This window comes from Pelophylax lessonae (assembly GCF_965119305.1).
Source record: "Pelophylax lessonae genome assembly, chromosome: 5".
Taxonomy (NCBI): Eukaryota; Metazoa; Chordata; class Amphibia; order Anura; family Ranidae; genus Pelophylax; species Pelophylax lessonae.
Genome location: NC_138772.1, coordinates 107,819,325 through 107,835,970, shown reverse-complemented (window position 1 = coordinate 107,835,970; position 16,646 = coordinate 107,819,325). Strand labels below are relative to the sequence as shown.

The following is a 16,646-nucleotide window of genomic DNA, read 5'->3' as shown; positions in this document are numbered from 1 at the left end:
CTCTACGTGTTTCATAGACACAGTCTGATATCTATTTAGGATATATTTATGTTTCAGACTTTATAACCTCCATATCTCCTGGGAAAGTAGACTGCGTCATCCCATTGTGAAGATACTTGTGATTGGATGGAATACATATTGTATATTGATGTACCACATACTGATGGGATCTTGCTGAATGGTTGTTACATAGATGAAGATTCTATGCTGTACAAATCATTTCATTGTTGTACGTTGGTTTAATGGCTTGTTATAAAAATACAAGCTTTTTAATACATATATGAAGTTATTGGCAATTTACAGATTTTTTTTTTGTCTGCTTTATTAATGTGGATGTTGGTACATGAAATGTTCTCCATATACTACCAGCAATAACATTTATTTTTTGGGGGGGTATTTTAAAAGTTGATGGATGTTCTGAAAAGCTTCTTTGCAACACTCAAAGGCCAGCCACTCTGAATGGGCAAAGTTCCAACACTTCTGGTTGATGTGGGAAGGGGGAGGCAAGCTAACTACTCGGATGTGCCCTAAGTATACCCTCCTTAAACACTTCATATCAAAATGCCCACAAGATCCGGCAATATAGGTTGCTGGGATCTTATACAGATTCCAGTTTTTTTGTTTTTTTCTTGTTTTTTCTGTTTATTCCTAAGCTGCCCAATAGTCATCTGCCTCCTAAGCTGCTCAATAGTCACCCTTTAGTTTTTTTCAACCACCTACCCTACCCCTAAAGGTTTTACATAAATAAATAAAATCTGACTATAGTAAGCACCCCGGACAACGATAAATCATTTGCTTCAATCCTCTAATTGCAACTTTTGCTGGACAGCATGGTTTGTTAAGAGAAGTTAAAAAATAACAAACTTACTGGTCATTTTTCTTTATTTTCACCAGGCAAAAATGAAGAAAAAAAAATCCCTAAAACAAATGCAGCCACCCCTTATAAGAATGACAAACTGCAATATACTGTATTACATTTATGTTTTTTGGGTTTAATATGGCATCAATATAGCTCAGGAGTACTCTGAGCCCAGGCTGGGTGATGACACCACACCAGGGGGCGAGTCTGTGACAGCTTGGGCTCAGAAGAATTGGGTTGAATGATAATGGCCATCAATTAACCTGGTAGAGGAGAGCAACTTAGTGCCAGAAAATAATGACTGCTCCTGACTGAAGGTGAGAAAAACATATATATATATATATATATATATATATATATATATATATATAGCACAAACAGGGAAATTGATCAGCCCCAAAAAATGAAAAGCAGCATACCAAGGTAAATACGTATTAAAAAATCAGTCCAAAGAGTATGCAATAAAAAAAAAAAAAAAAAAAATATTATCAAAGGTATGCAATAATTAAAGTCCATATTAAAAAGTATGCTGTGTATAGAAGGCTGCTCCAGGAGGAATCTCTATAATGCAAGCAAAGAACACCAGGGGGTGCCAACAAAGTGCAGCATTAGTAACCTTTAATGTTAAAAAGACAATAAGCAACTCACATGCTAAAGTATGCAATGCACATGTCTGATGAGTAATAGCCAATATCAGGACCCTTGTGATGTCTTTTTATCATTAAAGGTTTTACTAATGCTGCACTTAGTTGGCACCCCTGGTGTTGTTTGCTTTTTTCCTGACACAAGATGAGTAATGTTGAAAAGGTTGCTTTTCTTATTTTCTGTTTTCATTTCTTTAGCTGGAGTTCTGCTTTATTCTGATAATTTCTTAAAAGGTCAATTCAATCAAGACTGATATTTCTGATATGGGTTTGAACTTTTTAGCTTAATCTCCCACTCTCTTATTTTAAACCTTATTCTCTAATTCACAAGCCCCCCATCCCCACTCCACACACTTACAATGTTTTTTTTTTTTTTTTAAAGTACCATGTTTAAATATCCTTGGAGCCATAGTTCTATACAGCATTTGTGTTCACTCATACCCCTGAGCTTAAAGTCATCAAACCATTGCACTTGTAAGAGCACACTGTGTTCATTAACCAAGCTACTGACAATGAAAAATAACATGCTTCTACTTAAGTGACATGATTTCTAATTAGACTCAGAGCTTTCCGAACTTGTCATCCTCACTGTGTTGGAATACACTAGATGTGGATCTGCAAGGCTTACTCTGCAATAATATTATTATATTTATGCTATTGTTATTATTGTTGCTCAAAAGTTATGTAAAATCTAACTTCACCTCAGGGTGTGTTTGTACACAGGGGTAGGTGAGCAGCCAATTTAGGAGAGTTAATAAATAATCGGCCAAGCCGAAATTACTTCTTCTAGTGCTGAGCTTGCACCCTTCCCTCTGAATGCTTACCTCCATCTCATTAAGATGCTGAATATTAAGCTCATGTACTAAGCGGTCATCACAGATTGTTGTTGAGTGTACACCCTCCTGGATATACAAGGGGTGCAGTGCAATGTTATATTAGTGTATGTATGTGTGTATTGTATGTGTGTATATACTCATATATATATATATAATGTGTGTGTGTAGCAGTATTTCCAGGCATTGGGCCTGATGTGGGTCCGCCTCTGCCATGGGGTTACCGTTAACACCAACAGCACATTTAAGCTTGTTGCCCAAGTGTGAGATCTGAGACAATGAACAGTCCGGCATCTTTGGTTTTTACTTTTATTGTAGGAACTTGGATGGGAGAAGGGAATGAGTGGGATACTCCTCTTGCTCAACTAGGTACAAATTTGGGACACTTGAGAAAAATGCCGCCTAGCGCTGTCTTGGCGCCGGCTGAAGGCCGACCAACGCTTGCTGGTGCTTGTGAATCTGACTTGCGGTCTGTGAACTGAAACTTGACTTTTGCTACTTCCTCACAGCTCAAAAGTCCTTTTTCCACTGCTCCCTGTAGTCTTCACTGAATGAGGTAGCTACTTGCAATGCTGCTGCAACACTTAACACTTTACACTTCAGGGCCCAACTTCTGGCACCCCCTTACTCTTCAGGGCAATCTCTGGCACCCCCTTTACTATAATCCTGCACCGGCTCCCTCTGACCATCTCTGGAGTGGTCCCCTCTGCTAGGCAGACCCCCCAGGGGCAGTTTGCAGTATTCACGACTCAGAATGCTTTACTGAAACTTGACCCCCACGCTCCACTGGTCCTCAGCACACCTGGATCCTTCTCTGCAGCTCAGCTCAGCCCTGTGTCCACTCAGGCCAGACGCCTGGGACACCCAATTCTTCCTGACAGGAGGAGAGACAGCCGTCACCTCCCTCCTGGGACTCTACTTCCCGCCAAAGAAATCTTTAATGCGCGCCCCACTGACTTATACCCCCCAGAATGCTGTGTGGCAGAATCTGCCCTTCTAGGATGGATACAAGCCCTGGTGTGCTATTGGCCAGGTTTCCTCCACTGCCCAATCAGAGCCCTCATTGGGATACAGTAGGGAGACTACCCAGCACAACAGTCACACCTGGGAGCACATGCTAGTCTAGCTGAACAATATGGCCCTGCTGTTAAGCAGGCAAGGCCCCACTATAATTTACCTAGCACCCACCTTGGAGGGTGCTACATATATATATATATATATATATATATATCACTATACTATTAGCTTTTGACCTCTACACTTATTTTTAGGGCTTACAAAATGTGTTTTTTAATATTAGAAAGGCCACTCAATTTACCGTAGATCTGATTTCAAATTCCGGTGAGCTTGTACTGTGTGTACTTGCCATCTCCTACCTTACTTATTACTATCTGGTAATACTCAATTTGCTCCCTGTACCAGCGAAGTTCAGGTAAATATTTAACACAGTACATTGTAATAAGGATGTTTGCTTGTACAAACACTCACTAAAGGCTTGTTCATTCGCGTATCAATACTGTATGTTTAAGCAGCATTTATTTAGCATTTTGTAAGCCTCATTATCACTCTTCAACGCCTACCATAAATATTGCAATGGGCACCACACAGTGAAGTACATGTAGAAGCGGTAGCGTTGTGTTGTTTTAAAAATTGAGCAGCCTGTTGCTTTCATGAGGCATCAATGCCTGTCAGCCTCCCAGTTATTTGGGATTAGCGGGGATGACGGGGAGTGTGTCAGCAGTACTATGGTCTTCATAACTGCTGACACACTGCCCACTATCTCCACTGAGGTAGTTCATGAATTCAAAAGTTTTGGGGAGGACCCAGAATGAAACAGGAGTGTGTTAGTGGACAATGAAATCGACAATGAAAGTTAAAAAGAAGGCATTGTGTGTAGCTTTTATTTACATGTGCATTGTTTATTAGGGGGGGGGCTGTCATGAAGTCTAAGGGCCATGCATATGTTGCTGGGGATGTGGGAGATGGGGCAGAAAGTTGTTCCCAGGAATGTTTACACAGGAAAGAGGACAGTAGAACGTTTTTCAGGGGGGGGGGGGGGCTCAGGGGGGGGCATCATTTTGCGGTCACCCATGCTCTGCCCCTTTTCAACAATGTCATGAAGGGGAGGGGCTTAGTCATTATACTTATTTTGAGTATTTATTTTTAAAGGGCAAACGGCAGCATTTATTTTTAAAGCATTTGTTAACCTAACAAAAAAATGATTCTGTTCTCTTAAAGCATGTTATACAGCACAGCGCTTGTGCTGTGTAATTTGCCCCCCCCCCCGTATCACCTAAAATACCTGGCTGATCCTGCCTGGCTATGTCTTCCCCTCTGTAAACTGACAATGGTATACCATGGCTGCTGAGCCCTGACACCATGTTCAATTTACGTGCCTCCATCATCCGCAGCTCACCTGTCCTTCTCTGTCCTCTCTCCCCCCTCCCTCACTGCCTGTCTGCTCCTGTATCAGTGCCCCTCCTGGTGATGTCGTTTAATTTAAAGTTTCATATCCTGTATACAGTCTGTTTAATAATCCTGCGTGCTCTTGTGTCTGTGTTTTATAAAAATAAGCCATTCTTTACAAGTTTTCAGAGCGCCAATTAGCGCTCACGTGGCTGGCTGCCTCTCCCCTCCTCTTCCCCTCTCCTCTTCCTCCCCTCCCAACTGACAACAGTGAGGAATCCTCAGCCCCACCCGCTGCAGGCAGCTGTCAGATGGGGAGAGGAGAGAGCCGATGGGTCACGTGAGTGGCGTTTTAAAAACTGGTAAAGAACACCTTATTTTTTTTACAACACATACACAGACACAGGGGCACACAGGATTATTAAACAGACCAGACATGATGGTATAAAGTGGTTTAACAACCACTTTAAAGTGGAAGTTGAACTTCTGGAGGGGGGGGGTGGGGGCATTTGCCCCTACTTGCGGACGCCCCTGAGTAGAACTGAGATTATCACAGGACAAGAGTCAATTGAGATTGGACTGATATTTGTCTCAGTACACTTAATAAATGTGAGGAATTAGCCCAACTGCGCTAGGGACTGGGTGCCCTGGGATTGACACACACATACTCTGAGCTTGAAAGGCAATTGCACATTTGCCAGGGATGGGTGCTGAGGGTTAACTTGAGTGGTGGTGACTGGCTACAGAGGGGTAAAAGCACATGTGCTGTTTTTTTTTGTGGTGAAGAGGTAGAATCCCCCGGTGGCAAAATGAAGGCATTCAAATGGTAAAGTGAAACTGTGTTGCGAAAACAAAACTCAAACTTAAGCATTATATTATTAATGAGTTATTTATTTATAAGATGTGTCTTTTTTTTTTTTACTATTCTAGTGATGGCAGCCCAGGAAGTCAGAGCGTTTCAGAGAAGTTTGAAATTGATTGGACAACTGTGCTGGTCAGTTCCTACAGTGCAATAGTTGTAAAATTCGATGGACGTGGAAGTGGATTTCAAGGAACAAAGCTTTTACATGAAGTGAGGAAAGGGCTGGGAAGTTGCCAAGAGAGAGATCAGCTGACTGCACTGAGGTAATTTTCACCGCACCATCTATTCTAAATGGAGATTGATGCTAAGTAGGGCTGAACAAGTATGAATCTTGTGTCATCACGTGACATGTGACGACACTAGGGGCGGGTCTCTGGGTGACGTCACCGGGTGGCTACGCCCCATGGCTATATAAGAAGCCGCAAAGAGTGGAGCAAGCATAATCACGGGAAACAGCTTTGGAGGAGGACTGGGTTGGCAGCAGAGAAGACTGGAGGAGGCACCGAAGACCGGAGGAAGAAGACCGGAGGAAGAAGACCAGAGGAAGAAGACTGGAGGAAGACGACCAGAGGAAGAAGGGAGAAGACTGGAGGGAGAAGACCTGAGGGAGAAGATCAGAAGAAGATTTTTAATTAAGGACTTCTCAAAACCGTCTCTAGTCATTATTTACACTACACTGCATTTTTTGGGGTGAATGTGTAGGGGTACAATGTACCCCATACTCATTCACATAGGGGAGTCCTGGATCTGGGGCCCCCCTTGTTAAAGGGGGCTTCCAGATTCCGATAAGCCCAGTGCCAACAGACCCCCACAACCACCACCCAGGGTTGTGGGGAAGAGGCTCTTGTCCCCATCAACATGGGGACAAGGGGGGCAGAGCCCCCCTGCCCCAAAGCACCCACCCCCCCATGTTGAGGGCATGTGGCCTGGTATGGTCAAGGAGGGAGGAGGGGGCGCTCACTCGTCCCCTCCCCTTTCCTGACCTGTCGGGCTGTATGCTCAGATAAGGGCCTGGTTCAGGTTTTGCGGGGGGACCCCGCGCCATTTTTTATTTTTTTTTGGCATGGGGGTTCTCCTTAAAATCTATACCAGACCAAAGGGCATGTTATGGAACTTGGGGAGGACCCTATCCTGTTTTTTTTTTTTTTTCCATTTTGGAATGGAGTTCCTCTTCAAGATCCTTTAGAGCACAAGTCGCACCACAAGTCAAATCATCATGATCCGACTTGGATGCGACTTCCTTTCAAATCAATGGGCTCTCATTGGGAACCATAGATTTTGACATGTCAAAAAAACGCTGTTAAGCCGCGTTTAGCAGCCTTTAGCAACGTCAGACGTTTTTACAGCTGTAATCCCGATGCTCAGAACGCGCTGGCCCTGGGTTTTTCTTGCAGCTTGAAAACGCCTATGCCACTTACAGCTTCAAAAACATCTGTGTGTACATGAAACCATAGAATAACATGGAAAGGTGTTTTTAGGCTGCAAAAAAAAGAATGCCTGATGCTCCTGATGAACCGCCTGTAAAAATGCCCTGTGTGCATGAGGTCTAATGGTATATTGTTACATAGGGAAGCCATTCTTTGGAAAAAAATGTGAACTTAGCGGTATTAAACCCAAAAGCAAGCATTTATTATATTGCAGTTTACCAATTTTTAGATGTGGTGGCTGCATTCGTTTTTCTTTTTAGGCTTTTTTTCTTTCATTTTTACCTGGTGATCCAGCCAGTAAATCTGTTATTTTTCAAAAGAACAAGCTTTCCTGTTGATGAAGCAGTTACAGGGTTGAGACAAACCATTTACTACTGACAGGGGTGCTTACAATGTAAAAACCTTTATCCTAGAAGAGAAAACTTTTGCTGTAACTGCTTAAAACGCGTTAGCAGGAGTTCAGTTTCCATTTATTAGTGTATCTAAATTTGCTAGTACATCTAAGACTCCCCTCCCCCTAGACTGACAATGCTGCTGTTCAAAGGCGCCTATGTGCTCCTTCATCCAGAGTGGATGCACTCTAATACAAGAGGTATGTTATTGGCCAGATCTCCAGGTAAAAACAGTAGGAAGAAAGCCTAAAAAAAGAAAACGAATGCAGCCACCACATCTGATGATTGGTAAGCTGCAATATATTATATTTTTGGTATTGGGTTTAATGCCATTTTAAGATTTCTTCCAGATTTTTGTTTGTTTTTGCACTTCTTTGAACTGATATAACAAAACACTTTCAATGATATATTTAAATTAAACCTATAGGCAAAACTTTTTTTTTTGGGCTGGAGCTAGGGAGTCTTATACCCACGGTCAGATTTTTGTTCGCCAACTGTGTCCCATTATGGTAATTTACCTTCACTTCTTGTCCCATAGCCAATCAAGAAGTGAGAGGAAATGCCTGCAAATTAAGGGCGAATTAAGGTAATTCGTTGGGGACCACCAAGTCACCAGAACTAGTGTCCCCATTGGATGATTCCCCTCCATTACTTTTCTTGGGACAACCCAAAATTTGGGATTTCCTTTTACTTTTAATGATAATGGCAAACAGGACAAATATAGAGAGTGAATCTCCTTAACAAAGGCACAGACAGCAATAAAATCTGACAGGCGTTCTTATCCATCTTCACTCTGTCCAAAACTAAAACAAAAGTTTTGCCTTTAGCCCCCCATTCATATCAGTGTGATTTGACAGGTCAAATTGCAGCCTAATACCGCAATGGGAGCGTCCCAACTGCTTTTGGTGACTTCGGGGGTGACTTCAATAGACATCTGTGCAGGTTCATGCCCCAAAGTCAGACTGAAATGAGGCTTTGAAATCGTTCCAAATGAAGTTGCATGATTGCAAAGCCGTGTTCAGTGTGAACAAGGGATAAGTTATACTTTAACAGATAAACAAATAAGAGAAGTCTATTGTTAGAGTATTAATACAGTATACTTTAATTATAATGTAGTATGCACTTTTTTTGCAGGGGAATGTATGCATTGACGTATATAACATTATTTGCACTGTATGTTTGAGGAACCCATTTGAAGTGATTTGAGTGCTAAATACATAGTTAGTCAGGTTGAAAAAAGACACAAGTCCATCTGGCTCAACCAATAAAAAACAAAAAACAGTATTGAAAACCCAACCATACAATACCATATACACAATCCTATACCTGTAGTATATCCAGAGGAAGGCAAAAAAAAAACCCCAGCAAAGCATGATCCAATTTGCTCCAGCAGGGGTAAAAAATTCCTTCCTGATCCCCCGAGAGGCAATCGGATATTCCCTGGATCAACTTTACCTATAAAAATAAGTACCCATTTATATTATGTACACCTAGGAAATAATCCAGGCCTTTTTTAAAGCAATACAGTTCCACTTGTTAACATACTTGCCAACGATCACAAATTTTCGAGGACAGGCCCAAAAATAAGCTCAATGTCCCGCTTAATCTTTGTCCTGGCCGTTGTCCCAGGCTCGCTTATGTGTTAGCTGATCCCAGCTGAGCACACAGCAGCTGTTGATATGGGCTTGCAGTACCTCTCCTCTCCATTGAAGGCAGTGCTGTGTCATTTCATTACTAGAAGATGATCCCTGGTGACTGAGCATTCACTCTTTTTTTGCTGGCAGATGGGTTGGAAATGTGTGATTAACCCTTTGTTTGCTGGTTGGAATTGATTATTAACTATTTTATTTCTAGCAGACCCCCAGTGAAAATGCACATTTAGCCCTTTAATAGCTAGATTAAAGGGTTAAACATGAATTCCCACTAGGGGTCTGCTTTCAAAGAAAGGGTTAATCATGAGCTTCCATTAGGGATCTGACAACTAAGAAATAGGTAATCATGTCCAGCCACCGGGCCAGCAAGGATCTTCTAGCAATAAAAAGGTTAATCATGTCTCTAGTCACCATCTTACTAGCCTAAGCTCTCTGGTGGTTAGAGACATGATTAACCCTTTTATTGCCAGCAGATCCCTGGTTGCTGGACATGATTAACTATTTCATTGCTGTCAGATCACTGATGGAAACACATGATTAACCTCGTAGGACCATGACCATATTAAATATTTGCCCCACCCCTAGTTAAAGTACACGCTCCAACTACAGCAGCTTTCTGGATACACATAAAAAAAGGTGTCTCTAAAATATTTTTTGGAATGTTGGCAACTATGGTAGTAGCTAGAGGGCCTCTCTCTCTGTCTACAACCCCCGCACATTGCAGCCAGTATCCTAGGCCCATAATATATTGCACCAACGCTATCCACCTTATTTCACTAAAATATAATTGGATGAATATGTCAAAACAGCTAATTAGCAACGTTTTCCTTTTTTTAATAACTCTCTTGATTTCCTTTTCTTCCAGTACGATATTAAAAGAACAATACATAGACAAGATGCGAGTTGGCGTATTTGGAAAGGTAATCTACAAACGTTTAGCATTTAAAAGTGGTGGAGTAAACATGGCTTGGGTTAATGCTTAGCTAAATTAGAAAAGGAAAAAGCAGCACTGATACTTTATATTGAATTCCGTGAAGAATGAAAAATCTGTTCTCCTTGCACTTGACCCAATCTATTCTTGTAATCCTCCAATATTTAAACTGAGTTCAGATCATGGGAACTCTAAATGTATTTATTGCTCATTTTAAATCAAAAAGGAAATGCTGTGCTGATATCCATGGCAGTCATCAAGTAACACTTTAGAAACATGACGGAATTCATTTTTTATAATATTAGGTATTGATCTTGCCTAAAAATGTAACTATAAGGTGCCCCTTTTTCAATCCTAGACTAGTTGGGAGATTTAGAAATATGGATGCTAAATATACTATGCATTCTATTCAAACGAGGCAGCTGAGGAGAGAATAATTCATGTTTGGGATTTCCAAAATCAAGTGGAAATTCCATATATTCCAAGGAAACTGCCTGTAGTACTAATAACATGGAGGGATCTCATTCCTTCCACAGCCCTTCTGAATGATACAATAGCAAGAAATATCCACAACTTAAATCTCAACTGCTATTGCATTATGACACCTAACTATTCTTTTTAACATAAATAGAAAGAAACATAATGATTACCCTACACTAAGGGGTTATTTTAGAAAAACTGGAAAATGCTAAATCTGGTGCAGTTCCCCATAGAAAACAATCAGCTTCCATGTTTTTTTGTCAAAGCTTAATTGAACAAGCTGAAGTTAGAAGCTGATTTGCTACAATGCACAGCTGCACCAGATGTTGCACTATCTAGGTTTTGTAAATCTCCCCCTAAGTATTTATCAAATACCAATAATTATAATTCCATCGAAACATCTACCAAAAAATGTAACCAATAATTTTCATCCACAGCCTATGCACATGCATAGATCTCAATGGGCCCTAAAGCCAGCCATAGATGGATTGGCAGGGACCGTCTGAGATTCAATCCATCTATGGGCAGGCTGGTTGTACCGAAGTCAATCCCTTGGTTGACCTTAGTACAACCAGCCTGTCTGATTAATTTAATGCATTCGCTGCCAGAAGCTATAGCCGCCAGCAGTGGCCATTCTGTTCGGTCAGCAGGGAAGGTTCCCTGCACTCCCCACCTGCAGAACACAATAGTGCTATAGAGGGATTCCCCCATCAGCATTGACTGTGTTAATGGGGGAATCAAGCAATTTTCTTTCCTTCCACTGCAGGATCTATGGGCCGCTTATGTCCCACCTGGGATCACCCCATTTATTGTACATTTCCTGGGGAAACAGTGAAGGGGAATTTACTAAAACACAGAATGTGGTGCAGCTGAGCATAGTAACCAATCAGCATCTAGGTTCTTTTGTCCAAAGTTAACTGAACAAGCTGAAGTTAGAAGCTGATAGGCTACTATGCACAGCTGCATCACATTTGGTGTGCTCCAGTTTTAGTAAATCCCCCCCTATGTTAAATATAATAAATGGGAGCTACATCGATTTACTGTAAATATACTGTATATATAATATGTATAATCCTGGTGAGATTTGATTTCTTTGCATAATGATATGTAGTAACAAAATCTAAATTTTATAAAAAGATCATTGAAGAAATGACTATTGATTAGTTGCTATGAGTTATAAAACTCCACATCCTGTTGAAATAAGTCTGTGGCTGCTACAGTGAAAGAGAGAGAACGCAACAAAGAAGTTATTACATGGAAGGAGCCTGCCCATACAAATAACACATAAATTCTCTATAACATAATCCTCTTTCAGTACGCTGTGATGTATTATAAAACACAATTATCTGAGCAAAAACTATTGATGAGTGCATTCATTTTCCTGATATGTTTCCACCAATATGGCTTGAATTATTTGTGTTGTAATGCTGTAACGCTTCTTATTAAATCTAATTTATAATTAGAGTAAGCACTTGATTACCATGCAGTCTACGTGCTCCTGGAATAATTCCTTTGAAGATAAAACAGGTTATTTTGTCCGGGCCATAATTGGCAGACTCTCATTTACAATTTCAGCCGAATCCTCGGAATCAGATTATGTTTAATGATGTAAATCTACAATTATAGTCACCTTTCTCTTGTTCGCCACTCGGAGACTGACTTGTTAAATATTCATAGTTTTTAGGTTTGGATGAGTGCATAGTTAGAACTAATTCAACTTTTATTGACAGGAGGTTTTAGCGGGTATTATAACAAGATTTTGCACTTATTGTAAACAAAACATTGCAGAGATTTATTTTGTTATTTTAGATTAGGCAGAATCTGCTTTATGATTTTTTTAATGCCCGGGCATGTCTGCTATTTCTCTTTTGGAGTATGTCATCAAGTTTTATTTTAGTATGCATACCTGTGTTTTCCATAAAGCACAAATTTTAGTACAGCAATATAACATTCTTATAACATAACTAAACAATGTTTACTAGGACTGCAGCAGCTGGGTTGTTTGTCAGGCGGGGGCAAAGCCCATAATTTAAAACTAAGGAAGAAATATGCTGGCACTTTTTTTATTACACATTAGTTTAAAGTGTCTTTTTAAATTTCTAAAAAATCAAAACTCAAGAAAAATCAAGAGAGGCAAAATGACACCCGCCCATGATCACCAAAAGTATAAGATGGTTTTAAAGTTAAAGTAGCACTCCAGTCTAACACTAACTAGTCCTTAAAACCCTTCCTCTATCCTCCTGCTTATGCTGCCTAACCTGTGCAAAAAAAAGATTTGTGTATACCTATTTTTATCTGCTCCAGTCCGGTCATGTGATCTGCAGCTCCAGCTTCTTTGTGTCAGTGAGCGGTGGCTGCAGGTCAAAGGTGGGAGCGCCAACAATGGCTGAGCCATGGGAGCCTAAGTGTGATGTCATGGCTCCCGGAATTCCCAGCCGTTATAGGATGCTTCCTCCTCTCCCCTGCAGCTGCCGCTCGCTAACATAGGGGATCACATGACCAGACTGGAGCAGACAGAAAATAGAAAAGTATACAGATCTTTTTTACAAAGGTTAGGCAGCATAGATGGCGAGGGGGGGGGGGGGGGGGGGTTGTTATTTTTAAGTCTAGTTATCGTTAGGCTGGAAGTCTACTTTAACCTTCAGGCATTGGAGAAATTGTACAGAACTGATTTATTTGCAGAGGCCGAACAGGAATTGTGTATAATTTCTGTTTGTGGATTACATGCAAATTGCCTACCACTTGCAGTGTAACCATTTGTATCCCTGCTGCCTCCATGATTGGTGACCAATCTCTGTCACTAAGCTAAAATGTACTGTCTTACTGGTCACCTATCCAAGCCCATCTGCCACTGAAGCATCATATATAAAAAAACATGATGTGTTGCCATCAGCATTTTAGGCAATAATACATATGCAGGTAGGATGCCAGTAACAAAGCATGGAAAATGGTACTAAGAAAATATTTTTCAAAAATAATCTAAACAATATGTAATATCAGGGGTGTAAATCATCTATTCTAGGGGATATTTATTTACTCTGTCTGTCCTTAGTTCTGCTTTAGGACACTTTCCAGAAGTTGTTTAGTAGGGTAATTGGTTCCTGTCTAAATTGGCCCAAGCATGTGTATGCATAAATGTAAGTTAGGGATCTTAGATTGTAAGCTCATTGATGTGCTGATGTGAATGTACAATATATACATATATAAAGCACTGCGTAAATTGTCTGCACTATAAAAATACTTATAATAAATAAATATACTTCTACTGCACAGCCCATAGTCTTTATAGTATATCTGGTAAAGGTTCAGTAGACTGAGAAATGACACTACAGCTATAAGTGTTGTCTGGTGGATTGAGTCATTTGCTAGTTTATTGCATCTTCTGGTCTCAGCCATATATCATAGCTCTATTCCCTCCGCCCTTGGAATGTTTGATGTTCTCATCCACCTTTCAGTGTTTCCACTCCTTCAGCAGATGGAGTGGAACCCACTTGTTATTGATATGTCTGAGATAAGTGTAACCATTGGGTGATTTAAAGCCTGAATCCAAACCTTTTTTTTTTTTAGAAAGAATGAGAAAGTGCCGGTTTACACTTGTGCGATGCGGGAACGGTGCGAATATGCAGCGTGATCCCGCATCGCATCCGCACCTCTGGCAGTTCACACTGCCATATGCGATACGCAGGGGGTGTAAATTAAATGTTAACGACACCCTCAGTTTGATCGCATATCGCAGTGCGATCTGACAGTTCGCACAGAATCGGATCGCACAAGTGTGAACCACTGTGCGATCCGATCCTGATGCGGCTGGAAAAAAGGGTCCTCTGCGTGTTTGGTGCGGATACAGTGCGAATTCAGCCATACAAAGTGTATGGCTGAATTTGCATCCGCACATGAGATCGCATGTAATGAAGGAGCAGTGCGCTCCGAATTACATGCGATCTCGCAAGCCGCACAAATGTGAACCGGCACAAAGGCTTTTAGCATTTGTCACATTTTTATTACTGTCTTCCCCCATTTGGGAGATTTTTCTTTACTTCCTTACTATCTAATGGCTGTCAAAAAGAACAGGAGTGAGGGAAAATTTCACCATCTTCTGTCCTTGATAGGCGAGGAACACTCAGAACAACTCTCAGTATTTTGCAGCTATCTGTGGCTACAAGAGAGAAATGTCCCCTTACTTCCTGTCCAGGTGACAAGTGTCAGGCAGAACAGGAAAAGGACAGAAAAACAAGGATAGCGGATAATATCTGACACAAGAATCTCATTATAAAGGACCCAGAGGGCATTTTAAAATGAACAGAGACTCTAAAGGCCCGTACACACGTGCAGATTGTCGGCCGAAAAGATTCGGCCGACGACCGATCGGGCGATTTTCTGCTTGTTAGTATGATGCTTCCGACAGCCGACAGCGCACTTTCGGCCGAACAGAATCTGTCGTGCAAGCATTAAAAGTTTTGTATGCCGACACCAGAACGGCCGATTGTTCGCCAGTCAGTACAGAATTCGGCCGACAGACAGCAGATTTGCAAGACTGGGCATGCTCAGAAAAGAAAAAACACAGGGAAAGTTAACCATCACATGACATCACCTCTGCAGTCGGCGGACAAAATTAGTGTGCAGTCTTTTGTACTTTTCAGTGGACACGACAGCCCGGGGACAAAAGACGGCCGATCGTTCGGCTGACGATCGGTACGTGTGTACCGGGCTTAACTCTAATCCTCTTGTTAAAAAGGGAAAAAAGGGAACACTGCCCAGCATCTACCAAAAACAGAAATATAATTTTTTGGTGGCCTGACCCTTAACCTTCATTCACACCTGAGCATTATGTTGCTATTATTATTCCCAAAGTGCTACAATGACAAGTGCCAGGATGAAGAAACCCATTATTCTCAATGAGCCTGTTTACACCTGAGCATTGTGTCACCTGCTGCATGAGGCTTGAAGTATTACATGAGCTTCTTTGGGGCAGAATCAGGCTTTTTTGGCCTCGTAGACTTTAATAGGAAGTATCTGAAAAATGCTTGAAAAACACATTTATGCATTCTTTTAGGGGCATCTTTTTTGAAAGTCTGTGTGGCCAAAAATGCACAATTTTGCTTCTGTACTACAAGCTGCACATACAAATGCGTAAAAAATGTGCATTCAAAAATGCCTCTAAATTGCCTGGCTAGGCTCTCTCTAGGTGTGAATGGGGACTTCAACTGAAAATGTTACTTACTAATATCAGTGCTTCTTTGCACATATAAATTGTATTATATTGTAATACAAAGCAGATAATGTAACATGTGACAAGTCCATGGTCTATAAATATAAGCACCATTTTCCCAGACCCTGGTTATCTGAGTTCATATAATCCTGTTAGACCAGAATATAATGAATGATGTGTGTGTGCTCATCAATGCTATATAAAGTATCTTGCCACCTTGTTATTTAGGCACAGTCATGCAAAAACCAGGCGATACCATACGAGCTTAGGAACTTAACATATCAATGCTGTGCTATACAGATATGTGTTGACATGCCATGGCTTGTACATGTACTATATCCCTTAAGCCTGGTGTGCCCAGATGTCATAGTGCTGAGATACAAGGTTCTTTTGTTAAGCAGTGATCTAAAATTGCACATTGTTCATTCTGTTTGCACTCTCAAATAAAAACTGCTGATACATACAAATACACACTTATATTAATATAATACATTATTACAATGTCGGTGAAATGTGAACTCTAAGCAGATAAAAAAACACAATTTAATCTAGTTTTAAATAGGAAAAAAGTTAAGCCTCTTTCATAGAGAATAGCCAATTGCTTGTCTTGTTAGGCTTTTGCAGAGAGATTTGCAAAGCCAACGCCTGTTTTGTAACATAATTTATAATACACCTCTCTATTTGTCACCAAGAAAGAAAGTGAGAGGAAAATCACTTTTGGAGATTTCCTCTAAATTCCTGTGTCATCTCTCATACAGCTGGTAAAGGCAAATTACCCCAGTGGTGTAAAGACAGTAAAAAAAAAATACCCTGGTACAGGTTTTATCCCCTCCCTATTCTATCCAAAACAAAAAAAAAAAAAATAATAATAGTAATAATGGAATCACATACACTTTGAAGCTAAATAATGCAGATATACAATATACAAATGAATGCAGCTTTTAATATCTG

The 16,646-nt window shown here is 40.8% G+C and overlaps 1 protein-coding gene across 2 annotated transcripts in view; it reads left to right on the top strand.

Annotated features, from left to right (window-relative positions):
• The window catches only part of DPP6 (dipeptidyl peptidase like 6), a 1,508,982-nt gene that overhangs the window by 1,471,840 nt on the left and 20,496 nt on the right, over positions 1-16,646 (top strand). For both annotated transcript variants that reach the window (XM_082258743.1, XM_082258744.1), the window contains exons 20-21: positions 5,673-5,867; positions 9,941-9,995. In XM_082258743.1, coding sequence (XP_082114869.1) covers positions 5,673-5,867; positions 9,941-9,995 — 250 coding nt within the window. The remainder of the gene's footprint in view (positions 1-5,672; positions 5,868-9,940; positions 9,996-16,646) is intronic.